At 44.7% G+C, this 27,177-nt stretch overlaps 1 protein-coding gene and 1 long non-coding RNA gene across 16 annotated transcripts; one reads left to right on the top strand and one right to left on the bottom strand.

Annotated features, from left to right (window-relative positions):
- Nucleotides 1–909: 909 nt before the first annotated feature.
- On the bottom strand, nt 910–26,311 carry CARD19 (caspase recruitment domain family member 19). 15 transcript variants are annotated; one of them, XM_040568146.1, is made up of 7 exons: nt 25,861–25,891; nt 17,601–17,681; nt 16,159–16,301; nt 14,242–14,395; nt 9,815–9,874; nt 7,558–7,629; nt 910–5,872 (listed from the first exon to the last, which is right to left on the bottom strand). In XM_040568146.1, the coding sequence occupies exons 2-7, from the start codon at nt 17,620–17,622 to the stop codon at nt 5,760–5,762; spliced, it is 564 nt and encodes a 187-aa protein (XP_040424080.1). In that variant the 5' UTR covers nt 17,623–17,681; nt 25,861–25,891; the 3' UTR covers nt 910–5,759. The 15 variants fall into 15 exon arrangements, 13 of the variants coding, with proteins under 13 accessions (XP_040424080.1, XP_040424081.1, XP_040424082.1 ...); XM_040568147.1 differs by lacking the exon at nt 25,861–25,891 and adding an exon at nt 22,295–22,330; XM_040568148.1 differs by lacking the exon at nt 25,861–25,891 and adding an exon at nt 21,202–21,220.
- Nucleotides 21,351–26,127, top strand: LOC121075215. Its single transcript, XR_005822814.1, has 2 exons — nt 21,351–22,094; nt 25,951–26,127. It is a non-coding gene; the product is annotated as an uncharacterized LOC121075215 (long non-coding RNA).
- Nucleotides 26,312–27,177: the final 866 nt, after the last annotated feature.

Genomic DNA, 27,177 nt, shown 5'->3' with positions numbered 1-27,177 from the left:
GGCAGCTCAGGACTCACCTGAAATGCTCTTCTGCACACGCAGATGGCAGGGCCCCATTCTGTCCTTCCCTCCCATAAAATCACACCAGCCCACAGTGCAAATGCTGCTGGCTCCTTCAGCACCACACCTGCTGCAGAGCTGCAGACCCCGGTGCAGTGGGCCGCCCCTTGCAGCAGGCGGCCATGATGGTTTCTCACACACATCCAAGCCATGCTGATGCCCATGAGAAAAGCTTGGTGACGCTCCCTTCTCCTCATGCCGGGCACAAGGCCTCCCTTGTAGGGGTCTGGACACCACGTGCCTGCTCAGCACAACCACAAGGACGCCCTCTGGCCACAAAGCTGCTCCTCTCCCTCTTACACAGAAGAGCTTCATGTTGAATCGGGGGAGGAGACCTTCTTTCCAAGGGAGGGAAAATGCTTAACTAGATCATTCTGGTCCATCATCGCTTACCTTGACCAAGATCCTCTTTAAAGCTCACACAACAGAACAGGCCAGTAACATATCAGTCTGCATGTTCATGCCACCTCAAGTCCCTTTTTGTGGGGTGAAGACAACCCTCACGTTCAGTGTGTGTCTGAGTCACTTTCTGCAGAGCGGCTGTAGGCCCCACACAGGCCCCTGCGGGTGAGGAGGATTCATGGGGCTGTCCAAACGACACCAAGCCAGGGCCTCACCAAGAGACACCAGGTTTTGGACAAGTATCAAGTTTGATTTCAGATCGCACAGCAGGTTAGGCAAAGAACTTTGAAACCAGCTGGTAACATTAAAAATCTTGCCACAAGTGGCCAAGAGCAAATATTAACCATCAGAGAGCAGGATTCGGCAGACAGCTGCCATGAGGGCAAGGTGTCAAGGAGCAGTTCTGAGAGGGGAGCAAAGAGTATCACACACCATACACAGCAGCACTTTTCTCTCAGTACCGGTTTTATTACAATTTAATTACCAGCTTCATCCCATTACAAAAAAAATGCCATTAATTTGTATAGATTTAAAGAAGACATATGTGAGGATAAATGATTACAAAGACAGACCCTGTGAATTGCAGCAAACTGTTTTCATTACTTTGTGTAACAGCAACACTGATTACACAGTTAAGGCAAGACATTTTTCTGGGCTAACGTTTGTGTATGCAGAACAGCAGTGAAAAGCATCCACAACGGCAGTCATTGACCAAATGTTTTAATGTTTTTAATTTATTACAGTATGAGAAAAAAAAAATCACAAATGAAAGAAGGAAGAAAGGTAACTTTGCCTCGGCAGCTTTGAACACTGCAGGCAGCAGCTATCAAGTAGCCCTGCATGCCCTGGAGTGAATCATCACTTCATTATAGCTCTCACTTGCAGGCACACCATCCTCCACTGAAGTACTTTAAATAGCAGGCTGTCTTTAAATGGAGTTGTGCAAATTCACAGTATGATCTGTCACTTTGCTTCCCAGCCCTTCGGAAGCAGGTGGCCCAGCCAGCCTGCCTCAGCCATTCAGGGGGCTGGGGCCAGCAGTCTGCTCGCTGCTCGGGGGCTGCAACACCACCTAGCTCTCCTGCTGGAACCTAGGGACCTCAGGCACTATATACAGGACAATCAGAGTTCAGCTTTACTTAAAATCAGAAAGCCCCTTCATGTGAGAAAGCAGGGAAGGATGATGACTTTTGGCTAGGTATCAGCCTTGCAGTAGGCAGGGCCGCACAGCACAGCACGTGCTGGTGCTGCTTGATATCCTGTACACTCCCACACATCGGTGGCCACAGTTCGCCTTGACCATCTCTTTCCTGAGTGCTATGTTCAGCCCTCCAGATGAGGATCGCTGACTTCATAGCTGCTTGGCTTCTTAGCCCTTGATGCTGCTAATGCAAACATTTTTCTGCTCCAACCAGAGTAGCACAAGGTGAGACAGGGTAAGTGGAAAATATGGCTGCTTTTTATTAGCTCCTCTATGTCTAGTGTATGTTTATCACGGCGTTGACAAGAAAGGCCTCCATCCTCTGCACGCTCAGCCACCTACTGAATTGCACACAGCCAGGACAAGTTCCCTGCACAGGCAGCTAGATGTGTTCCTCAACACCAGTGCATCTTCAGCTGTAAACGCCAAGCTGTTCTCAACTTGACAGGGAAGCTGAAAATTTGCAGCTGGCAGGCTCATCCAGAACCCTACCGAATTTATTTTGAAGTAAATAACACTGCCTGCCTAGAAGGACCTGACTCCCAAGCAGGTATATACGTGCTTCCTCCAGGAACCAAATACAGAATTATCACTTCATCTGTCTGCATTTGCTGCACAGACACACTTGTGGAGAAGTGTGTTAAACCTTGGCATTTGTTCCTGAAAGAAAAATTTTCAGAGAAAAAGAATGTCTCCCAACAGGCTCGCCTGCAATGCTCTGTTCTACCCCACAGAACTACAAAACACCCACTGAAGTTCTGCCCAACTTCTTTAAGCCTTTTTAAGGACTATGACAGTGCAGGGAAAGGGAAGGAAAGGAGTCATTGCTTTCTCTGGAGACTGCATATTGCACAAACCTCTGCACACGACAGCTTTATAGCTACCCTCACTTTTTAAATTAAAAACTAGTGCTGATAAAGGAACAGATTATTTTCCATTCTTTGCTGTCAGGTCCTGTCACCAACAACAATGGGATGAATCTGAGCTCGTTTTTCCTCCCTCTTCCCAGCCCTAGCCCTGGGGATAGCTTGTCCTGGAATTTTTTTCCTGGGAGGCATCTTCATCTCAAGCAACCTCAGAAAGAAATACAGCCAGAGCCTTCAGTAAGCCTTCCTACTCCCTATGGTTTTAGAGGCCCAAGAAAGCCCCTCGGTGTAATGAACTGGGAGGACCATGTGCTGCTGCACAGCTGCTGTGCTCCTGGGGCAGTTTGGACTTGGGAGGGCTCCTGGCACTGCTGGGCGTCCTCGAACCAGCAAGTACAGCAGGGTCTCACCTTCAGGTTAAGCAAGGCACTGACAGCTTCTGCAGGTTTCAGTAACAGCTCACAACAATTTGCAACCTGTTATTCAAAGGGTAACGTGGTGAACGACCTAAGCAGAAGGAATCTGCCTAGCAGCAATGAGACCTCTGGTTTTGCTTTAAAATGAGGTGTGACTGTTGCCATTATTTTGAATAATGTTTTTCATGTAAAATGGAATACTCTTCTTCTAATGAGCTTTCAAAGTTGGCTTCAAGGCAAGGATTTAAAACCTCCTTGGAGGTCAGAAGTATTTTTTCTAGTCCCTTAAAAAGGGGTTGATATAGGATTTAAGCAGGAGTGGGGAGAGTAACAATTCATTCCAAGTGCTATAAATCAGAGATGGTTTGCTGGAGAAAATCCACCTGTTGTCACTTTTAACAGAAGGCAAGGCACAGTGAAAACAACAGAACTTAATAAAGCCCTTCCCAAGATGGAAGGCAGCACAGCAGCAGCTTGTGGTGCAACATGGGCAGCAGAGCCTCGCGGTGTGCCCGAAGCAAAGCTGTTCAGCAATGGTATAGGAAACGCTCTCGGCTCTGTCACAGTTCTCTCCCTGATAAGATTCCCCATGGAGATTAGATTGAGCAGACACAAGAGATGGTGGGATGGAGGCAGGGGAAAAGAAGTCTAAATAAACTGCTCTGCTGGGTGTTATTTTGTTTGCCTAGTATTTGTATCATTTCGGATTTTACGCTGCACCAATCAGGCCATTAAGTGTTTATAATATCCCGTGGCCTGCTGCTGATCTCGGGGTACGTCTGTCTACACAAACCACTGCTCTGCTGAGAGCTGCACGGTTACCCCAGGGGAGCTGTTACTGAAACGCCAGCTCTGCAAAGGAGTGGCTGCAGCTGTGTAAAAATAGCCAGGCCAGCTCAAGTGCAGCTGCTTCAGGTGCCGGCAGCAGCAGAAACCCCGCAGCCAAGAGCCCGGCTTGGCTCACCTGTCCCCAGAGGGTCAGAAGGAATGCTTAGCCAGGTAGCTGGTGCGGATTTACAGCGTGCTTGCAGCAGTACCACAACCAGGCTGCAGCCCATTTCATTTCACTTGTGTGTTTCAGGTGAGCTGCAGTCACGGCAGTGATGACTGTCCGGATGCACTGTCAAGATTTTGCCTGCTGCGGACTGTGGCTACTTTTACTTGAGGTTGGCTCTTGCCTCAGTCACTGCAAAGCAGTAGGTTAAAACATTCTGTCACAACAGTAAAAACTGGGGGGCTTTGAGCCCTTTTTCAACATTCTTTCACACTTCCTGAAAATACTCCATGGGTCTTTTATTTAGAAATTTGGCCCTGTACCCACTTCCTCCTCTGGAGTACACCCCTGCTACAATATCTGGTGAGTGTTGTGCTGGAAAGAAATACAGTTACTGCAAGATAATTTGCTCTGGAGAACACGATGGCATTTTTATAGCATAAAGTTTAAAGCTGGAAGACAATCTTTGGTCTGGATGTTTTGAGAAATCCACTTCAAATGACTTCATTTCTCCAAAAGCTCAGTCACCTGAATAAGTTGCAGCAACATCACAAGTTACCACGCACTGAAGGATCCCATGTGAAATTCTAATGGCTTTCAATTTGATTTGGAAGTTGCATTCCAGTGAAAGAGGAGCCACGAAGCATCTTTCTCACCAAGTACAGGGAAACGGTCACCCCAGGTTCCTCATGTTCTTGAACAGGCCATTGAAGAACTACCCACTGATAATGTCACTTCTCACAACCATTTGTACTGAGCTAGGCAGCAGCTTGGTTAGGTTCCCAAAGCTAAGAAAACCCAGATACTTCATTTGCAGCTCTGAATCCCTGACCTTCCCTCAAGAATTTTCGTTTTACTCTGTTTGTATGTTGAAAATGGTTTCTGCAGGTTTTTCAGGTTTCAACTTCTAGATGAAAAACATATCATCAAATAACATTATGAACAATCTCGGGCTCTTCAAGTACATATACATATTTTTGGCCATTAAAAAAGTCACAATACTAAGTCCCTGCAAAATACTGTGGATTACTCCAGTTTCTTGGATGTACAGTCCCCAAAACACCTCACTGGTAAAGACAAAGCTAACTCTGAAAAATCTTCTTGGTAGTTTCAAGTGCTTCAGATCAGACATTCCAGTCCCCAGGACCCTCCATGGGCTGGGCACTAGCCTGCAGGAGTTCCAGTGCATTCAAACCATGATGAACAGCTCAACATGAGCACGAACAAGGCAGGTGTGGTGAGGCACAAACAGGATTAGAAAACATGGCAAGGACTAGGCATACACAAAGGTAACTGGCACTGAAAAGCTCTGTAGGTATCAGTGCCCACCTGAGCTCAGGTAGTAAGGATAAAGGATCTAGACAAAACAGACAATCCAGAGATGGAAATCCATTTCTTAGTAAGGCTTCGAGTGTGTGCGGTGTGTTTTTAAGTGCTTTTCTTAAATTAATTATCATAAAAGACAGTCTAGCATTCTTTAAACAGTTATGTTCCTTCATTCCAGTACAAAATACATATATGCAAAACATGGCTTAAGACCCATGATCAGTTAGGATATAATTTTAGAGCTTGTATTAAAAATACCTTTATCCAAATGATAAATATTTTAAAATAAGCGTTTACAAAAATAAATGGTCCATTCCCATAAGGAAGGACATATATAGCTGAAATTCTGAATACATCTTGAGGCAACACAATTATCGATGAAGCTAGTTAATAAAATCTTTGGTATGAGAGTATAGTACATTAATATTCATGCACCATTGTCTTCCCTTGGCAGATACACTGTACAGATGTCTAAGTGAAGAGGCAGCTTTTCCTTAATTTCTTGATATGTCTTCCAAATACAACATACAAATATTTCTAACATGTCTTCCTATGATAATAGGAGAAAAGCCCAAGATTCTCCTGGCTCTTCCTATGACTTTCGTATCTAAAACAGAAATGAAGATGGGAGGAAAGAGAGAACATGAACATGGTTAAATTTCATTCTAGCTAGTGAGCAGCATCTAGGAAATATAAAAATCAATACAAAAATTACTCTAGAGGAAAGCCTGTTTCCTTCAATATTGTATGCCTCAACAACCAAGACAGGATAATGACGAATGTGAGGACTGCTGCAGTCCCAGACACACAAACAGGAGGTTACTGAGCTAGGTAAGGAGGCAGTTTTGCACCTGAGCATGGCCTTGGATGTGAGGGTGGTGTGAGCATGGAATGTCACATCCAGGTCTGGTGGTCCAGTTACACAGGGGGCATTGAGACACTGCACAGATACACAAAAGAGTAACAAAAACTGGATAAAAGAGCCTTGGAACAAAAGACTTGGAGAGCTTGAGCTGCTTATTTTACAGACTCACTCAAGTCATCGAGGCACCAGCACCTCCACAGGAAGACAACATGAAGTGTCAATTGGCACAGAAACAAGGGATAAAGGGCTCTAATCTGGTAGAGAAAGGCATAATACATTTTCAGCTGGAGCTGAAAACAAGTTTGTAAGATATACACTTCTAATACTATGGACAATTAACTGGGATCAAGGGACGTGATGGATCCTGTTTGGTTTTTTTTGACTGGTCCATGAATGCTTTTCTGAAAATGCATCTGTTAAACGCTGGTGACTGAACCCGATGAAGGAAGGTGATGGCAGCTAAGGAAGCACAAGAGTTAACCTCAAAGGTCTAATGGTTCCCTGTTAATCTTAAACCCTGACTCTGTGGAAAGCCCAGCTGAGGGACTGATCTGGGAGCGAAGCGTAACAGCCCAGACAGCACCCTAAACATCCAAGACCTGTGCTACAGATCAGGGACAGCAGCCCACAGCTCCAGAAAAAAAAAAAAAGAGAAAATGACAGTGCCCAAATATGACTGCTGTGACCAGGGTATAAGGACCAGAAGGCACTAATCCAAAATGAAGTTTGGGCTCTGCTCCCCACCTACCCTGTAGAGATGGCACTTCCCACAGCGCATGAAGGCCAAGAGGAAGCAATCCTGCTGAGCCAGCTGCCCGCTCCTGCTGGTGCTGACTCGCTGGTTCCCTGCAGCTGACCCATGGGGACACGCCAGTGCCCTTCCTGCTACGGGTTGCTACCCTCACAGCAGCGCTGGGGGAGCAGAGGCAGGGCTGGGAAGCCGAGCAGGTACCTGCCCTGCACTGCCAGCTGCTACGGAGCAGACAGCAGGGAGAGCAAAACCCAGAGCCAGCAACAGAGGTAATGCCGTAGCTGTTCGGGCCCAGCAATCGAGCCGAGACCCACAGCCCTGGAACCAGTTGTGCTTCAACAGCTCCAGAAGGTGTGGGAGCCAGGAGGTTTGGGGCTGCTTTCCTGCCTCTGCCTCAGGGCTGCTGGGAATCATGACCCATTGCTATAGCAACAGGAGCTCACATGGCTACTGCCTTTAAAAAGAGCCCCTATTTGTGGCATCTTCTGTAGGCAAACTATCCATTATTTATACCTCGGCATGTCTGAAGTGCAATTTGTATCCTAACCTCATTAATGAATGATGACACCTTGACCCGCTCTTTTAAGTAAGCCATGTTAGATCAAGAAGCACACCGCTCTCCCCAGTCACATGCTGAAGTAAGGCAAAAGAGAGAAAAAACACCAGGGTACATTACCTGAGTGAGAGCAATACCAAAACAATGCAAATCCTGCAGCCACACTAAAACAAGCGAGGAAAAACACCGGACCTAGAGAAAACGAAAAAGGGAACCCATTAGGACAGAGCAGAGCAGTGGAAGTCTATCTCAGTTCCTAAATCATCAGTTGCTTTTAATATGCATAACTAAGTGTATTCAAATGAAGCTAGCACATTCGCAATTATGTATGTGCTGTACCTAACATACTATGAAGTACATCTACTACACCATAATTAATTTTTTCTAGTTGCTTTGACACCATTCACTGTTCGCCTCTGTTCACCTAACTGTATTCTACTAAAATGAAGCGAGAGCTTCCTTAGATGTTTTCTTAGTATGAAACTTTGAGCAAAAACACCTTTAAACACTACAACACAATGCTAATCAGATTACTGGGACCTCACCCACATAATGTAGTTTTTTTACTCCATTGGGTCAATGTACTGCCCATGGGGTAAGAGTACTGAGAAAATACATCACTTGAGACTGCAGTCCCTCACAAGCAGGGCTTTAGGGTTTTGCTTTATCCCCTTTTTTGCCTTGTGCCTATCTCCTTTTTCCCTAAGGAAATTGCTACTCTCCCTGAATCCTGCTGTGGAGGCAGCATGCTCAAGTTCCACTGGCTTCAATCACGCAAAGTCATCTTTTTCTAAAAAAGCGTGCAGGATCAGGCCCCATAAAAATAACTAATGCCAAAGCAGGAAAACAGAACCAATGCCAGAAGCCCATTCAGTGCCAGCCATCAGTTCAGTTTCCTTGATTGCAACTAGTACACAGGACTTTATTCCTGTCGCTATATGTCTCATTTTAATAGCATCTATGCACACATTCATATAAAACGGAGCAGGAAGGGACTGCATGTAATTATATATACAGGTGTTCACAAATTATGCTTTCATAACAAAAGCAAATATTCTTGTTCCTGTTTACAATTCTGAAATGCAGAGCCACAAGCATACCTCAGATCTCTCACTGGAAACGCTTCTTTAATGCGTCTGCCTGGAATTACATGCAGCTTAATGCTGATGCTCAATAAAACCTTTCTAATTCACACTTATCCATATACAAAAGCCTCACAAAGATTTGTATCAGCTTCTTTATCATCTAATATTCTATTTATATTTATGACTTCACTATGAATTAAACTGCACCTGTCAATTTAAGGAAAAACGTACGCCAGACTAACAAATCAGTGGAGCCAATCACATGGACGTGGACATTAAAGAAACAGCAGTGGAGCAACAACTTAGTTGCTCTTTCAGATGTAACCTCCCTAAGAGGGTCACTAGCAGCTGAACAACCTCCAGTCTGATGGTGGCTCTTTCATCAGCATGAGGAAGAAGAAATTATTTCATTTTCTTATTTCTGAGAACCTTGTCTGATCTTCCTGTTATGCTGCAATCAGCAATAGCAGTGTGAACAAAAACCTGAACAGCAAATTGGTTAAATATTCAAAGAACTGACACAAAAATATACGTTGAGCTACACTGTGTTTCTGCCCTTCGTTTCAGTCTTCTCTTAGGAGGGAAACTGCCAAAAAAGCACATTTCATATAAGGTGCTTTTAATACCCCATAACTGAATGCAAATTTCTATATAAAACATCAACTAAAACTTAAATGATACGAGTTCATTACGAATTTCAAAAAATTCTTCATCTTTCTTTCAGTTTCTTCAGCTCTTCAATTTATTTTCAAAATATCTTTCAGTGAATAAAAAATATATGCCTCTCTGTAATCTGGGCATTAAAAAAAGCAAGAGGAAAAAAAAAACATGTTTCCCTAAGGAAAATATATTTAAGTTCATCCTTGCTTATTTTCCTGTCTTTGTTGTTAAATGATTTGCTCTTAAATTGAAAGCTTTAAAAAATCAAAAAATTTGAAAGCTATACAGAAAAAATGGATGGCCTTGTGCAAAGTCACAGCAGCAGCAGCTGAATAGCCCTTCATATTCAAGCCCTGAACAAATCATAGGAAATGAAGAGTTTAGCTAAAACAAAGCAAGTAAAATACCATTGTGAATATTGATTAAACTCTACAGTCTCTTGAATTTCCTGGCACTGGTTTCCTCAACAGCAGCTCAGTATGCTTTCCTCCATTAATTCCACTTAAATGGTGACAGTAAAGATATCATAAAACAAACAATTTGTTACATGAAATGCAAGTTACATGATAAAATAAATTGCATCATAATCTGAAAAGCCATTCCATAAAGTGACACTGTATGCGTTTATTTACCCCTGTCATTTAGCATACATTTCTCCATGTCAGTGTCTATCTCTGTGGAATCTGTGGTTTCTAGAAATAAAAGCAATACATCACAAGTTAGTACTCAGCTCAAGCAAACACACAAACATAATCAGCACATGCAAAATTCTGCGAAATACCACATTTCATAAAAATATCAATTTTTGACATGAAATATTAGCTCCTCCCAAAATAAATCATTGTTACAGTTAAACCTGGATATATTTTGATCAAAAGACAGAGTCACACCATCATCTGAATGCACTACAAATAGCTATAAATGGTTGCAGCAACACCTCTGATCTGGTTAGGCTCTAACCACATAAGTAACATCACACATAGCAGTGCTGGCATTCAGACATGAGGGACAACTACTGACAACCACTGGCACACGAGTACTTTAGAGCACTCAAATTGTTTCCCAAGTGAGAAAAGCCAGAGCTAATCCTTCCATAATGCCAGAAACTTTCATTGTGCTAAATACAAAATATTTGTGAGCTAATCTGAAAACAACCTTCTGATTTAATGTAGTACTATCCTTTCTGTTCTGTTCTTGAGTAAATCTCCATGCTTGATTATATCTGGCAGATGAAGCACTCAGAACAAACTGCTTGGCACAGATTATTTATCCAAATTCTGCTTTCAGCTAAATACTTGTACAGCTTCTTTTGAAATCTGTAGGTGCTATGAGCTAACATCTGGCACAACTAATTTTTGCCTCTAGGTAGCATTTTTTTTGCAAAATCAAGTAGAAAAGGAGTTTGACCTTAAGACAAGATTTTCAAGAGTTAGCAGCTATAAAACTATTTTTCTGAAATACAAGAAAGTTGTGGTGTTGCTATTTTTTTCCTTTATTTAGAGACATCCCATACATTTTTACTCCAAGTTAAAGGGGACATTGGGGGGGGGGGCGGGATGTTCCTTTAGGGGCACCTTCACCATATGGATGTGGAGATAGCACTGCCTGCTGAAGGTGTGGGCATCACCAGGGAATGCTGCTGTCACCTTAAGTGGCAGAGGAGGGACTTTCCTTTAATACTTCATGAATCTTCAAAACAAGTTTTTCATCTAAACTTCTTGGTAGACAAGAGAGGGGTTTTTTTGTTTTGTTTTGTTTTATTTTAAAAAAGCACAAAGTCAGAGTTTCAAATTTGATGGTCGATAGGACAGAATTTGAGACTGGTTTAAGCTGATGTTCTCCTGCACAACAATTTGGTGCTACGTGAGGTGTCCTGGAAAGCTGCCCTGTACACCTGTCCTCAGTCAGACAGCGAACGCCCATCTCCCACGTTACAAACATCCCTCTCGGGGGGGTGACAGCACGGTACTCAAGCAGAACAGAAACATCTGAACCACTTTGCTGCAGAGCTTGAGTCACACCGAGGGAGAAAGGATTGCTGCAGAGCCTCCATGGTGCGCTCTGCATCGATGGCAATCTTACGTAGCCTGCCTGTTTTGAGGGATGTCCTCTCTAGATACTCTAGTAAAGAAATCCCCGCACTTCACAGGAGAGCACAGCCAACTCTGCACTTCTGCCAAGCTATCATTGCATAGAACTGAGCTGATCCTTTATCTTTCTAATCCATGTCAGCTTTGAGAGAAATAAAACCATCTTCTGACTCACATGGAAATCCTGTTTAGCTTCAATAGCTTTGTCCATGTTGTGTGCCTTCTCCACCCTCTAGTGGGAATTAGGAGACATTGCTAAACATTTCACTTGCAATATTATACTTGAGGCAAAGAAAAAGGAATCTTGTTCTAGCACAGATACTGAAGTTGTTTTTGCAATGAAAGAGAAATCTTTGAAAGGTTCTCCTTTGTAGAATATGTTTTTGACTACTCCTATGAGTAACATAAAAGTTGTACATGTTGGAGGTCTGAAGGATAATGCCTGTAATATTCAAAATGATTCAAGTTCACAGAAATGAGAAATAATAGCTTATACTGAAAAAGTAGCTTTTCCTGAAGAATTAAATCATTTGTGGCTTTAACTCAATATACTGCACAAATGTTTATCAGCCATTCAGTCCAGAATGCAGACGTTTGTTTTAGTTACAGAACTCGTAAGAAGCAGCAAACACATTAATGCAAACACTCTCATCACCTTACTTCCTCCTTGGGTCAATACAAGGAAATTGCACAATCTCACCATGTAGTACTGTTTTAACTCAGTTATTTAAATTGTTCTCATTGCTCTGAGGACGGTGACATAAGATTGTACCAAGACATAGAGTATTAATGACTTACGACTGCTACTGGGAGTCCCTCTACATAACGCAATTGCAGATAAACAGCTTGGGAGAACCATGAACATCTATTTTTGCTTTGAGGCAGCCCTAGCACATGTACTTGCTATGTGCTGTCTGAACATGAGAAGACCCTCACCCTGCCTACTCGCATGGCTCCTCGAGTAAAGCTCTCTGAATTAACCAAGGGGCAGGGATGAGCATGTTCATGCTCTAGCTAACAGTCAAAAAGTTGCTCAGAGGCCCTATGCAAGTTTCCTCTCTGCTAGTCTGTCCAGGTGTGACAACAGCACAACGCAGTGTGAGGGGCCATCTGCTCAACATCTGCACACCTACCGATGTGAGTTTTATGGGTACTGATGAACCTGTGCACAGCTGTGCAATTTCTAGTACCTAGCTGAATTGAGACCACCTATAGGGGATGTAGTCAGGCCTCGGCTAACAGATAAGGTAAGAGCCATGTTCAGAAAGGGCTTGTAGAAATAAGAGCTATTGAACGTTAACAGTTTAAATTCTTAAAACATCAATACACGCTTGAAATTATATTCTTAGTGACTACACTAAGACTTCTTCAGTTGCTCTTAATTACTAAAGGCTGTCTGCTGCCTTCTGGTCAGCCTGGCAGTAAAACCTGTCGCCCTTCACCTCTACCTCAGATAAAAGTGATAGATCCAAGACTATTTGATTCAAGAGCCTGTTCTCTGAAAGGGCATGGCAGCTGCAAGGTGAATAGCAGATCAAAAGCACTGCTGCAAGGCTGAATCAGTAGGGATTCATGTTCAGCTGAGATTCTGAGGCAGGGATGGGCCTGTTCAAGGGAGTTTGGGTATAGGATTTGGAGAGTTGGGGGAACTTTGCAGCCTTCCTGTGCAGGCAGTGAAGTGGCGCAGTCTTCCAGATGTTACGTATTTGTGCTGGGCAGACACAAACCTTTTCCTTCAAAAAAGGAAGGCTGAACAAAGCTAGACAATCCTGTATCTTAAAAGGTAATTACAACTTTGCATGCTTTTTTTCTGCCAGTTGCATGCCATACTCCAGAAATAAGAGAAAGAGTGGATTTATTTGTTGGTGTTTTGTTTCTTTAGACCTATGAACTTTTGATGAAACAGTTTGAATCTAAATGGTGTTTGACCCACGTTACTGAAACTTCCTCTGGCAGATAACTGTGGAGTTTTTATAACTGGAATCAACTGACTGGTGAAGCATTAGTACTGTTAGATATTTCTTAAGGAATTCTTAAACTGCAGTTCCTTTGCACCTTCACTAACCTATATGCAGGAGCTTTCCCTCAAGCTGCTCAAGTCATTTCAGCATGCTGGAGGCCTAAACATATTTCCCATCCATTTTGAATATTGTTCTTTTCTCCAGTTCACTAGGCAGGGAAAAAAAGAAAAATCAACATACAGCAATTCAGGCTTGATACTTTTCCTTAAAGAACTTAGCTTCTTTGCAGTGTAGAGTCAAATCTGAAGTTTGGGCTTCAGTCCTTCTGGAGTATGTACATGTATACATATAGGTATTTTTGGTGGGCAGTTTTATGGCCATCAGTCAGGCATGCCAGATGCACAAAATGAGCCCTAACTGACTAATACTGTAGTTCAGCATTGCAAAGGTACATGGATGAAACATGATGTAACAGTGTTTGCTTCATCTTAAAGTAGACACAGTGTTTGCTTCATCTTAAAGTAGACACAACTGGGCGATTTACAGATTGAGGGAAAGGCAAATCTGTTAGCCACTGGGTTTTTTAGCTTAACAAATTGAAGGTTTTTTTATTCTAATACTCTGACTTGTTGCAAAGAAGAGTAAACACTGATGAAATAAAAAAAGCCATGAAGAGCCAATGTTACAAAGAGAGAAATTGTCCCTCATATGAGTTATATTGCTGTCTTACACGTAGCACTTAAAATGTTTCAAACACACGCGCTCATATTTCAAGGCTATCAATTATTTTTTGACACCTCAAACTCATCAACAAGAAGAGCTATGCAGTCCAAATCCCTTACTGCTTTTTGAAAATTCCAGTCAGATGGAATCCTTATGTTAAAATATATATATATATATATATATATATATATACATGTAAATAATCTGAACAGATCATCTGAAATGAGATTTCATAATACATTGATAAGGAAATCCACAATTCATTCAACCTACAAATCAACTTACTCAAGATTTTCCTGCTTGGCAGGTCATTATACAGCTGTTCAGCATTGATCTGTAGAGCTCTGTAAAACTCTTGACAGTGTCTGTCTCCTTTCTTTTGAAGGTGCTTTATCAGATATGACAGCCTGGTATGAAGTGATGCCTTTGGATTCCTGAACTGTAAGAGAAAAGCACTCATCAGAGGAGAGACTACAACAGCTAGAGAACAATCTTATATCACTTTACAATATGCCAGGAAATAAAGATATTGAACTCATGTTACATTTGATAAAACAATGGGCCAGAAAATTAGGGGAACCTAAAAAGGATGTGCATTGCTTGGGACTCTTCAAGATACTGAGCTCCATCTGGACAGCACTGCTTGTTGGAGAGCATATTGCCTCTGCCTTCCCTCTTTTTTTTTTCCCCTGTCTCAGTAAAGTGACAGCTACTTCACATTTGATGTTTCCTCTGTATTCAAACTAATGTGGTACTTGCCACTCCACAATTGGATTCTGACAGCGAATAGGAAATACCAACAAATGCCAAAAGAAATTTTTATGTTTTCAGGTTTTCCCTTAGATACCTAGCAGTGATCACCCAAAAAGGTATTTTATACTACTTATATTAGTCCCAATATTGAAGTGTTCATCATCCCAAGATTACACATCTCATTGCTTCCAGAACTGCTGCATACCCTGTGCAGCATTTATGAATTCTCATTACTCAGGCACGATGGCAAGCAGCTGCAGAAGAAAGCTCTTTTTTCTGTACTCTAAAATGTGATGAATATTAGAAGACCTTACAAAGAAAAATGAAAATGTGTACCTTATACACATCAGACTGATCTCAGCTTATTTGGAAAGTATCCAAAGCCACTCTCAGCAAAGCATTAGATTTCATACCAGTACAGCAGATAATATTTGCAGTACATGTAGTTAGGATCAATTCATTCTCTAGGGGGATGGGAATACAATGCATCTGATATAACACTCCCTATTCTGGCAAAATTTCCACAAGGTCAAATAGATACATCAGGAATGGTAAGCTTCCTAAACACTCAGAGTTGACTGAAACTTGCCTGGACCTATATGAAAGTAGCTCGTTATTATTTGCTAAGTGTAGAAATCAACAAAAAAATATTTCATAAATTCCTTTTGCATTTATTCGGAAGATCTTGAGGAAATGAGACCATCTTTAATTGTGCACATGACACTGATTGTCGTAACTTGGTGTCTGGATTGGCTCAGCTGATGACGTAGCGCTGTTCTCCACCACCAAATCAATATTTATCCCCATAGAGTTTGACTGAGAAAGAATCAGATATATGCTTTCTTAATGCAGAACTACTCATGTGCCAAAACTCTGAGCTTTGTGCAGACAATGCAATCAGTAGAGGGCAAGTACAAGCTATTACAATGAGGATCTGGGCAGCTTTTAACTGCCTTTCAGTCTACACAGGTTTAAAAGATCTTTCTCCCTAAAAACAGCTACCCGTTTTTAAAAGCTGAAGGAGGCCTTCCTCCACGTACAGCTACATCTCCTGAAGATGTTACTAACTCCATCCATTTCTCAGCCCCCACAATTATAGGTGGGAGAAGACAGCAATGAGGTGAAGAAGCAACTCAGCTCACATGTACCAGACCTAGTCTTTGAGCTGCTACCAACACAAAACAGAGGGTATTATATTGAGAAAAATAGGGATAGAATTTTCTTAACACAGAAGTTTTCTTAACACTTCACTGTGTGAAGATACATTTGTTAATCCCCGAAGTGCTGAAATACTACAGAAAGAACTGCTAATATGACTGCAAATTAAGATGAGAAAGAATGCCTAGGCAGATACTGAAGAATGCGGGTTTTTTAGTGTGAAAGGCTCACTAGACAGCACTCAGAAAAACAATGCAACATTCAGAGATATAGTAAAATCCATTAAGTTACCTTTTCCGCTTCTGTATCGGTGAGAATTTGGGGGTAGACTCTGTTAAGCTGAAGGATAATTTTATCAACCACTTGCTCATTCAGTCGGCTATTGCTTGTAAGAAAATACATGTCATGTTGCAGCCGCTGACAATATGACTGATCTAAGAATAAAATAACACAAAGAACAAGACACAGTAAGTAATATCACAGTAAGCAAAATCAGAGTAAGCAAACTGTTTTTAAGTCCTGTACATTTCACTTTCCTAACAGTGGTTTAATGCGTAAAATATAATTATTACCATCACATAATTTTTGAAAGCCAAACTGTCTATTAGGGATATGTAACACAGCCACATGCTTTCAAAGACCTGTCCATTAAAATTACACAAGCCTGACCCCCTGGCTGGTCACTGCTACTGCCCTCTCTTTCCAAAGGGAGAAGGCTCTAAATTATTTGGATGTCAAGCACTGATGGATATCTAATCAAATTGAGAGCATTCATCCAGTCCTAATATTGTTAAATCACTGAACATTTTCTGCCATTTATAAATACAAAGTCAGATTGCAGAGTTTAAAAATAACATCTTAAAAGAACTTTTACGTAAACGTGTTTCATAGATGTTCTCTCTTACATAGCACAGTAAAAGGACTTAAATTTGGCTTCAAAGGACGTACGCAGCTGATAACAATACATAGAGCAGCGCTGGTCTTTGCCTGCTGCTTAGGACCCAATGATGACAGCGGCTGGTGGTACAGGACGGGAAGCAGGGAAGCTCGCCCAGCCAGTCCCAACACGGCTGAGACGACTTGGCACCAATGTCGCCCAACCCGCCAAGAGTTTAGTGCTGCCTTTTGTCTAACAGGAGAATCCAGCCATGTGCCCAGCATAAACTGCCCAGACTGAAACAAACGTGGAACATTAGGAGCAAATCTTTGTTAAAGGGCCATGAATTTTTTTAAAGAAGGAATCCTTGCATTCCACCTCACCCACGAGAGGGGAGAAAGAGAATTCAAAAAGCAGTAACTTTATTTTATTTTTTTTACTGTGACAGTACACTCGAATACTCATTCCAATAAAACACTTTTTTATATTAAGCCAGACTTCTGCAAATACACAAATCCATACTTGCTGTTGTTTTAGGCACCGTTTCCAATTTGACACCAATGGATTTTGCAGGAGTTTCCCTCTTAGAGCATAGCTTTCCCTATAGCTATTAGTGTGTATTGCCCATACTAAAATACAGACACAGGTTCAAGCAGGTTCCACAGGTTACTGCGCCCTTATCAGATTTAGAAACAGAACATCGGTGACAATGTTTGAAGTGTTAACATGTCTGACCTGCAGAAGTATGCTCTACCAAGTCCACTGGTCAATGTAAACTGCTAAAGTTGAGCACATCACTCCCGAGCAGCACAGGAAGAAAAAAAAAAGGAAAGAAAAGGAAAAAAAAGCACAGTACCTTCCCCCCGCTTAAAGCACATGCACAGGTTTTATGGTATTTTGGCTACAAGAAAACACACCATCATCACTTCTCTGTGCCCTGTGATTTAGAGAAGACAAACAGAAGAATTAAGGAGAAAGCCAGAAAACTAATGCATGATGCACTGTGCCTATGGCACAGCCCTTGCTCTTTCATGGAAGTTGTCTTTTTTTTTTTTTTTTTTTTAAATTACACTGTCCTTTTCCTGTGTTTGTATAGTACTAACAGCATTTGCAGGAAAGAGCTCAGGAAAACCTCCCAGTGTGATCACTGTGCAGTAACAACTTCTCTGCTGCCAGCGCCACTCCTGCTCAAACAAAAACACAGCTACTGATACTGCACAGGGCAGCATTCCACAGGCAAAACACAACTGGAGTTACATTCTTACTTTTTATTACAAACACATTATTTTCATATGTTTCTAATTCCTAGCCTTCCCACTTCTCTCTTTCAAGGCAGCCTTACAGTGTGTTGTTAGAAACACGGTGCACTGACATATTTGCTGAGCAAATCTGTTTTGTTGCACTAAGTTCAACAAAAGGACTGAAATCAAACTTCTCTTCAAATCCACTCATCTGGATGCGCAACAGGCTCAGGGAGGACTGGGAGATAAGACGAACAGGGCCTCAGGCACCAGGGTACCGTCAAGTTGTCTGTCCGTGTCAATAGGTTTTGGGGAACAAAGTGCCATGTCACCTACTTCCTCCCTGCCACCCAGTGGGGACAGATTCCTCCTCCTTCCTCTGCCTCAGTTACACGATCTGAAGTGACTCTGAGTGTCACAAACAACTCTGTACATTCTGCACGCTTACAAAAACACATTTTGAACCAGGGGCTTACAAGCTAGCAGAGCAATTAAACTTCAAATAACACCTTGACATTCAATAACAAATGACAGCAAGTGCTAAAAGCAAGGCAAAGATCCAACAAACAGGATGTACATTAGTTAGTAAAATAAAAGCAACACTGAAGTGTCATCTCCTCTGGTTCTCACATGCTCCGTTGCTGCCTTGTCATCACTGATTCCCATGCACGCAGCACAAGGAAGTCTATCAGAAGCAGTTACACCAGTGAAGTTAATTGTGACCAGCTGATGATCACATTTAAGCTGAGATCATTTTCTGAGCAGTCAGGTGCACTCCATGTCCTCACAGTGCTTTTCATTTATACACACTCACTGAACCATCATCAGTCTTACCAAAGGCTTTTTGCTGCCATCTGAAACCTGCACACTTGTGTACCGCAGATTACATTACTTAGCGTAAGCCTCACCGAGATTTCAGGAGTGGCTCCATTTTCCTCCAGTCTAAGACAAAACGCTCGAGGAGAGAGCGAGACAACACTCTTAGCAGACATTGTTATCTGTGCCTGCCAAGGACAAACCCTAGGTCTGGCTCAGGCGTCTGCAGGATGTTTTTCCAGTCCCATGGGCTGCTCCATTTTCAAGAGTTACCTCTGAAGCGGCCTGCTTCCTGCCCCACAAAGATGCTTCACCCACCTGTACCATCACCTCCTCCAAACCACCTCACTTCAGGATGTAGGACTGGGTGCAAGGTTTAAAATGTTCTGGAGAGAGATTATCGAGCTCACCACCAGTTCAACACCAAGAAGTAACCTCCAGCATCTCCCTTGCTTCTTCTGAAGCCCCCCAGCTTTCCTGGGACCCCGAGAAGCCTCTGCTCAGCCCACAGGAGCAATGGCGGTGTTCCAGCTCCTGGTAGACCAGGAAAGAGAGAATGCCCACGGAGGCCACCCACCAGTGCAGAACTGTGCTCCAGCTGCTAAATTAAATAAATAACAATAATAAATTCCACACCACCAAAACCCCACCAATGCTAGTGGCTGGGACACGGCACCCTGCCCTGAGGCGATAAGGGTATCTGGAAAGCACATACATGCATTCCAAACCCCACGTGCTGCTCCGTGGCCCAGTGTGCCCAGGCCTGTCCCAGCCACCTCCTGTCCCCACCAGTGCCACCAGCAGACACCAGTGGCAGGGTGTCCCCAGGCTGCTGGGCCCTGCTGGGGCCTGCCCAGGGCAGCCAGCTGGGCCTTGCTGTAGAGCAGCAGCCCAGTGACCTGCCATTTTCTGCCCCAACGTGTCAGTGCTCTACAGCTGCCTCACCAACACTTGTCAGTACTGAATGCACCCTTAACTTACATTTTTAAATAAAAGAAGCCCAAAGCAGCTAGCTTCACACCTGCAGTGAAACTACCAACACATTTTCAGGCTCTACGAATCTAGGAGCTGGTGGTCTGGGACATTTCACACACCCACCCTTTATCTCGCTGCCTCAAAGAGGCAACAGCTATTGGAAAGAAAATCTTAAATCTCTATGCTAAGGTGACTTTGTTTTTAAGCAGAAGCTACCCCAGCATTGCAAGGACCATCTCATTATTGGCTGTTGCTTGCCTAGAAGCCCAAAGCAGCAAAACTGTGAGACCAGGGGACTCAACCACAGCTATAGTGCCACAGCATGGACAGACATTTTAACACCCCCCCCCCCCCCCCAAAATGGTGTTGCTAGCTGCTGGCACTGACAACACAAACGTGTCGTTATCAGGTTGTAGTGACTGTCAAAAACCGCTTTGTAACTTTCATTCTGCCTAATTAGTCTTTCCTTAGAAGACCCCACATTGTTTTCTACATAAGGAACAACAAATGGGACAGAGCAAACTGGATTTTTGTTTCCATCCCCCTTGTGTACTTTCTTTCATGACCTACTTTTGCTGCCCTTTCAGATAAAAGCCACATGGCCCAGTGGCCATGCCACCCTTACATTGCATTTTGGATTGCCACCTATGTTTAACACCAAAAAAAACAAACAAAAAACAAAAAACAAAAAACGAAACAACAACAGAAAAAACACGGCTGAATTCCAAATTTGTATGGCAGTGGTCAGTCATTCCTCACAGCAATGTGCCACTTAACTGTGCTCTGTGCTGTAATCCATGCCTGGGCCCAGGGAGCCTGAACACTGCCAGCTGCCTGAAGCCAGGCAGGTAGGCATTTCCAATGAACACCTCCATCAATATTTACATAAGGACTCACGATACTGTCTCTTACACCACTATATCTTTATTATGGTACTGTCTTCTGTTTGGTTTCCCATTTAAAGCCTCCTTCAATTTACCAAGCAAACAGATAAGATAAAGCAGAAAAATTTAAATACAACAGATGCAAAACCCCAATACATCTCTCCTGTTCTTCATAACAACACACATAATTTGTGAACATCAGTTCTAGAAACTTAATGGTATCTGCTAGGTAATGTAAACACGAGTTGCAACTTCCTGTAAAACTTACTCAATCATTTTCATAAACCTCACAAAGGTGATCTGACAATTAAAACCTCAGTGTGGGTCCAACCATTTGCATGTATCTGTGCAAACTCCCTGTTAAAGCATCTTAGCAAAGAGCTGAAGAATCTCTCTCAACGAAATGTTAGTTTTTACTCTAATTTAGTTGTTGGCTTTCCCCTTTCAAGGGCCTAAGAAAGGCATGCTGAGGATTTAAGAGGGAATCTGGCTGCAGAGAAGTGGACCCAGATTATCAAATCACACTGGTTACCAAATGTACCCGTGATGAGGAGGGACTAGTCTGCTCCTCTGGTCTGGAAGCGGTGATATTGAGGTGGAAGACAGCTTGCCTCTCTCCCAAGCTTCACTTACACAAGGCCACCACTGCTAGCACAAGGTAAGTGCCTTTGACAGCAACTTCAACAACTTATCTTTATCTGAACGTCTTTTAAAAATAGAAGGTAAAACAAAACAAAGAAGTGTTAAAGTGCTCTTGGTACTTGAACGTGGCATTATTTTATATGTTCCTTCAACCTTCATATGAAAAGTAAATCAAGTAATTGCGCTCTTAAGTAACCAGGAGAGCTTGTCCTGCAGGTGCAGAGGCACAGTCTTACTGAGCAGAAGGCTGGGACCAGGTGTAAGTGACAGATTTCTTTCAGCCATCGCACACTGCGCAGCTGGCCTGCTCAAGTGTGAAATCTGGTATGGAAGTGACTCTGCCCCGAGGAATTCTTTTGCCCACATACATTACAGCCCTGCTGCTTTTGGTCGAGAAACACATATGCTTAATTCCACACACACGCCTGATCCCATTTGCTGACTCTAACCCTCAGCACAACTCACTCATCCCTCAGTAAAACCTGCAGAATGCATGCAAGCACTGGAATGCAAGCTCCCTCCTCTAAGTGCTGGAGCAAAACCTTAAAATGGAGCTCGGACAACAGGCAGCATCGTTCAGGCTAGGCGGCGTTCAGCAAACACTTCCCGAGGCCTGGAGCCTGTGCAGCGCAGCCACTCACAGACCGCCCCTTGCCCAGCAGCCGTACACGTCCTGGTGACTCACGAGCTGGTTATGGCTCACGGAATTAAATTAAACCCGGGGGCGGCTCGGCGTTGGGATCTCAAGTTTTTAGGACCCGACAGCGCCGGGGAACGAACGCGCGGCGGCAGGTAAACAAACGCGCACCCCAGAAGCACGGCGGCACGGAAAGATGTAGGGGAAAAACGGGGTGCCGCCGCAGGGCGCCCAGTACAGCCCAGTATGACCCAGTACAGCCCAGCCCGGGCCTGCACTGCGAACGGCGGCGCCCCCCACCCCGTGCACCGCCCGGCCGAAGCCCCAGCCCCTTCCCTTCCCTCCCGTTCCTCACCGGCCATAGCCGCCCGGCCCGGCCCGGCCCTTCCTGCTGCTGCCGAGCGCGGCGGGGCCGCCCCGGGGCCGGGCAGCGCCGCCCGCCCCGTTCCGCCCCCGGGCGGCCCTGACAGCCCTGTGTGTGTGTAACAGAGCCGTGTACCAGCCGTGTGACAGTCGTGTGCAAGGGCAGCCCGCCTTCCTGCGGTGCAGCCGCGAGGGGTGAGCCCAGCCCGCGGGCCTTTATCCCCGTCCCAGGAGACCCTCGGCTCCCCTCGGTGGCAGAGAAACTCGCAGCGAAGCATCCGATTAGTTCGGGTGTGTTTGCTTCCGAGGAAGGAAGTGCAAGGAACTCTGTGTATTTTAAAAGCTCCCGTCAGCATAAAATTTCATAAACGTTTAATTACCCAGCAAGGTATGGAGACAAAATGATATTCCCAGATATAAATGCTGCGGAGAAGCAAGGCTGAACCTTAGGTTTGTGAATTGTGATTAAGGAATATATTACTACTGTTTTTTGTTTTGTTTTGTTTTTTTAACTGTGAAATCTGGTATTTTTGTAACGGAAAAGTTTGTTGTCTCCTATGGCAAAGATACGGCATGATTTATAACTATGACTCACATTGAAAACATGGCATCCAGCTAACACACTGCTGCCCCGCACAGCCCCGGGCATCTTCAGGCACTGACTTAAGGAGACACTTTTCACTAAAACAACTTGGTTCTGTTACACAGCAAATTCCCGAGCACCACAGCATACCCTTGCACTGGAAACAAAACCTTTGCGTGGATGGCCACAGAGACGACAAGAATAGCTGAAGGGTTAGCCCATAAGAAGTTGTGTGTCCGTGCCATTCAAACCCTAATGGGTGAGGAAGCTATATCAGTGTACTGGGATTAGTTAGACAGACAGATGTTAAAACATACAGCCCTTGCTTTTGGTGATGCAGTGTCTTGGGAGCAGACACCTGAACATTTAGATGGGACCCAGGAAGAATCCAGATCTTTCCTGCATTGCTCTTCCACAGCCTGCTGGTCCCTTGCCTCTTCCAGAAGTGCTTGGCTGCGTGCTCTATGGAAAGTCTGGGTTTATATACATATACATAGGTTTACATGACTCCCAGACTGACTGGAAGCTGTATTTGGTGCGTGTGTCACCAGCAGATTTTAACTTGCTGTGTGAAGTCTAAAAACGAGGCCAGTGCAGTGCATGGGCCTGCGGGTCCCAGCTGCGACCGCGGCAGGGTCAGGAGAGCTGCGCTCACACGGTGCTGGCTGCGAGCAGGGGTCAGCCCTGAGCCCGTAACAGTGCTGCGTTCTTCCCGTTGGAGACCTCTGTGGGTTCAGATCGCAGCTCCTTCAGTGAGATTTTGGCCCAGCTCCGCCACCGAGCTTGCAGCGCTGAAGCCTGATGCCAGGCCTGCTCAGGCCTACAGGGCAGGCAGGGGCTGCGAAAGGAACCGGGGAGGACTTTCCTCACAGCCGGCTGCACATCCCTGCATGAGACAGCTCAGCTAAGCCTAGGCCTGGCCATGGAGGGGCAGAGGTGGAGTAAACCCGAGCCTTTGCTGGAAGTTTGCGAGTGCTGCCACTTGGCGGTGTCCGGGAGGAAGGGCCATACCCGGCACCAGCCCTGAGAAGCTGCGTGGGGATGGATACCGGGCTGTTCCCAGCAGGGTCAGGCACAGTCCTCAAATCTTCCTCCAGACCTCTGAGCTCTGCAATATTCTCGCCTTTGTTCTCAGCGCCTGGCCTTCCCTGACAGGTTGGCATTTCCACCCTGGTGGAGCACTCCGGGGCAGAGGCTCCCACCCGGCATCACATCCAACACCCGCACCCTCCGAGCCTCGTCTCACCCAGCATCACATCCAACACCTGCACCCTCTGAGCCTCGTCTTTGTGAGGCTAACACAGGACATCCCCCTGGCCAGCAACCCTGAGCTTTTGCAAGCCAACCTGTTATAACCACCTTAATTAACAAATGAGATACCCAAGACCCAACATGTACTCCTGAAAGTGTCTTGGTCTATACCTCCATACTGCAAATTGAAGCAGCTTCCTTATCTTTAAAATATGTAATAATATAGGAGAAAAAAAAATAAAAAATAAAAAACACCTCCTTGGAATAGTTTTAGTATTACAAAATAATGTGACACGGTTATGGTGCCTGCCCTTGGGAAGATGAATAGAGTATAAGCATCCTGACTTTATTCCGTTCACCCTCAGAAATCCAGATTTTCTGAACAGCATGAAAACAGGTTTTTAACTTATTATTATTGCACACAGAGACCTTGATCATACCCATATCAAAGTCATTTGTGGCAGCCTGTTGTAGTAATAGAAACAGGCACTTTGTGGAAAGGAAATTGTCATTTTTATAGCTCCTCTCATTGTATTTTTAAGAGAATTTCATCTGTATACTAAAATATTACAGCAATAGATGTTGCTGAGCACTGAGAAGCAGTGGCATATGGCATGCTGAAAGTTTGCTTTTATGACTGTTACACAGCTGTGAGTTCACTGCAGTTTGTGCTCTTCTCAAAAATGTCCCTGGAGTCACTACCAGCAACTAAACCACAGACCTGAAAACCTGGTAGCCTTACTGTGACACAGACTGAAACCTCTGACACAAATGATATTTAGCAGACGGTGTTTCTGAGCGCTGTGGAATGGAAGTGCAAAGCAACCGCTCAGGAGTGCCGCAGCGTACACTGACACATTGCCTGAAGATATTTTAGTCCCGCAGGCTCAGATAATGATGCAAGCATCAAGGGTTAAAAAAAGCTTCTCCTCATGCCTGTGGCACGTCTGCCTTCTGTAACTTTACCGCCATGAAGGTTGCTTCAGGAAGGCAGGTACGGGAGGCAGCCGGCGGGGCGCTGGAGGGGGACACGGCCACGTCCCACACACGTGCAACCCGTGCTGGGGCCTGGCCTTGGCAGGATCCGGCCACCGAGTCCCCTCCCACAGCCAGGCCCATGACATTCAAAGAGCACAGCCAGAAATGGAGCACAGCTTTCAGGACCAGCAGCCGGGACAAGCTGGGCACAAAGGGCTAAATGAAGCCCTTGTGCTATGTGAGGCAAATTGTGCTTTATTTTCAAAATGTTCACAGGCAAAGCAGCCCTGGGCCAGGCCGTCACTCCCTGCTGCCGGCCGAGCTGGACCGAGGGGCTGGTCTGGCTTCTCAACCTCTGGGATTTCTCTCAGGCTTTCCCCCCTAGCCTAGCAGCCAGCTGAAGCGACCTGACCGAGTTTCATTTCCCAGCTCGTACAAGGGCAGCAGATGCATTTCCTGGGTAGCTGATCTCCAACGCGATCGCTGCTTCCCCCTGCACACCACCTGATTTCTTTATTTATCAAGTTACTTCATTTACTAAGCCTTTCCCTTGCCATGGCGGCGTCAACATGCCGCGTTTCCTCATTCTATCCGTTAACTGTTAAATCACACCGTGACTCCCCACTTTCCCCCAGCTGAACGGGACTAGAGCCCTGCAGGGACGAACGAAACCCGGGTTTCAACCTAGTCTCACCCTGCGTTCGAGGAGGAGACGTGCTGGGACCGCCTGAGCCCCCCTCACTTACACGTCCTGTAGAGCATGGTCCGGGCAGCGGTGGGGCCGCTCCCCCCGCTTGTGGTGGTGGTTTTCTTTTTTTCTTTTTTTTTTCCTCCAGGCTCCAGACGCCAGGGCGGAAGCTCCACCACAGAGCTTCGCTCCCCAGTGGCCCAGCCTCGGGTGGGGGGGGGCCCGGGCAGGTTTCGCTTCTGGCGGCTGTGACAGCAGGGAGCCACCCACTGTGTCCTTGGGAATGTTGGCGGCGTTGGCAGAACGCAAAGGTTGCGCAGACAGCGCAAAAACGGAGCACCCCTTGCTCCTGGTACACCGCGGAGGTCGGCATGTAGAATAAGCCCTCATATATCGGCTGTAACTCACGTCAGAAGCACTACAGACGGTGCTGTGCGGTTGTACGTGGGGTGACAAAGAGCTTCGCATACGTGTTCAAAACCACGCGGCTCGATATCTGATCCCTTTTAAAAAACAAACCAAATTATATAAAGGAGTAAAATACTCGACCCATTATGTGTTTTTTGTTTGTTTTTCTGAAAACCCCTAAACACTGAAATTCTGTGAAGGCAGGAAGCAAATAAAGCCAACTGAGCATCCTCCCCTTAACATAGGTGCATAAATAAACAGCTGGCAGAGCTGGTAAGCTGAGATTCAGCCCAGCTCCAGGAGAGAACAAAGCCACCGTGTGTGTAGTGTCCTCACAGGGAAATGACCACCCTGCTAGCCCCAGTGCCTCACCTGACCGCCACTGTCCAGGAAGGACAAAAAGGACGTTGTGCAGCCAGCACGCAGCCCACAGGCTTTATGAATTCAAGGCCAGCATCTGGGTGTGGATTTGAAGCTATTGCAGACTCCAGCTCATAGATGCAACATACCTCCTGTGGGAAACACTACTGTGAGCATTTCCATACAACCCTGACCTTGAAACACACGGACAGTCTGAACACACGCGTGCTTAAGTATAGCACCAGGAATCCAGGGAACAAGCTGCTTCAGTTCTGCTTTACACCAGATGAACTTTCATTCCCTTGCTTGCTGCTCTGCCAGAGGAGTTTCACATTTCCATCATTGCATTTGCATTAGCACCAGCTACCAGGAATGGAGACTGGCTTTTGAAATGTCTTGTCATGCAGAGAGCTGGAAACTGTACAGCGTTTCCATCAGTTAATATCTTCTGGTTGCAGTGACAATAGACATGGCTAGTTGTTGTGGGATGGTTATACAAGAGCCTTTCAACACCAGCGCTGTAAATCAGCCTTCTTCATAACAGTCCTTAAAAAAAATAAACAGTAAAAAAGATCCCCTCCTCCTGTTACTGAAGGAAGAAACAAAC

This window comes from Cygnus olor, chromosome 10 (genome assembly GCF_009769625.2).
Source record: "Cygnus olor isolate bCygOlo1 chromosome 10, bCygOlo1.pri.v2, whole genome shotgun sequence".
Lineage (NCBI taxonomy): Eukaryota > Metazoa > Chordata > Aves > Anseriformes > Anatidae > Cygnus > Cygnus olor.
The sequence above is the reverse complement of the archived record's forward strand: the minus strand, read 5'-3'. Positions and strand labels throughout refer to the sequence as shown.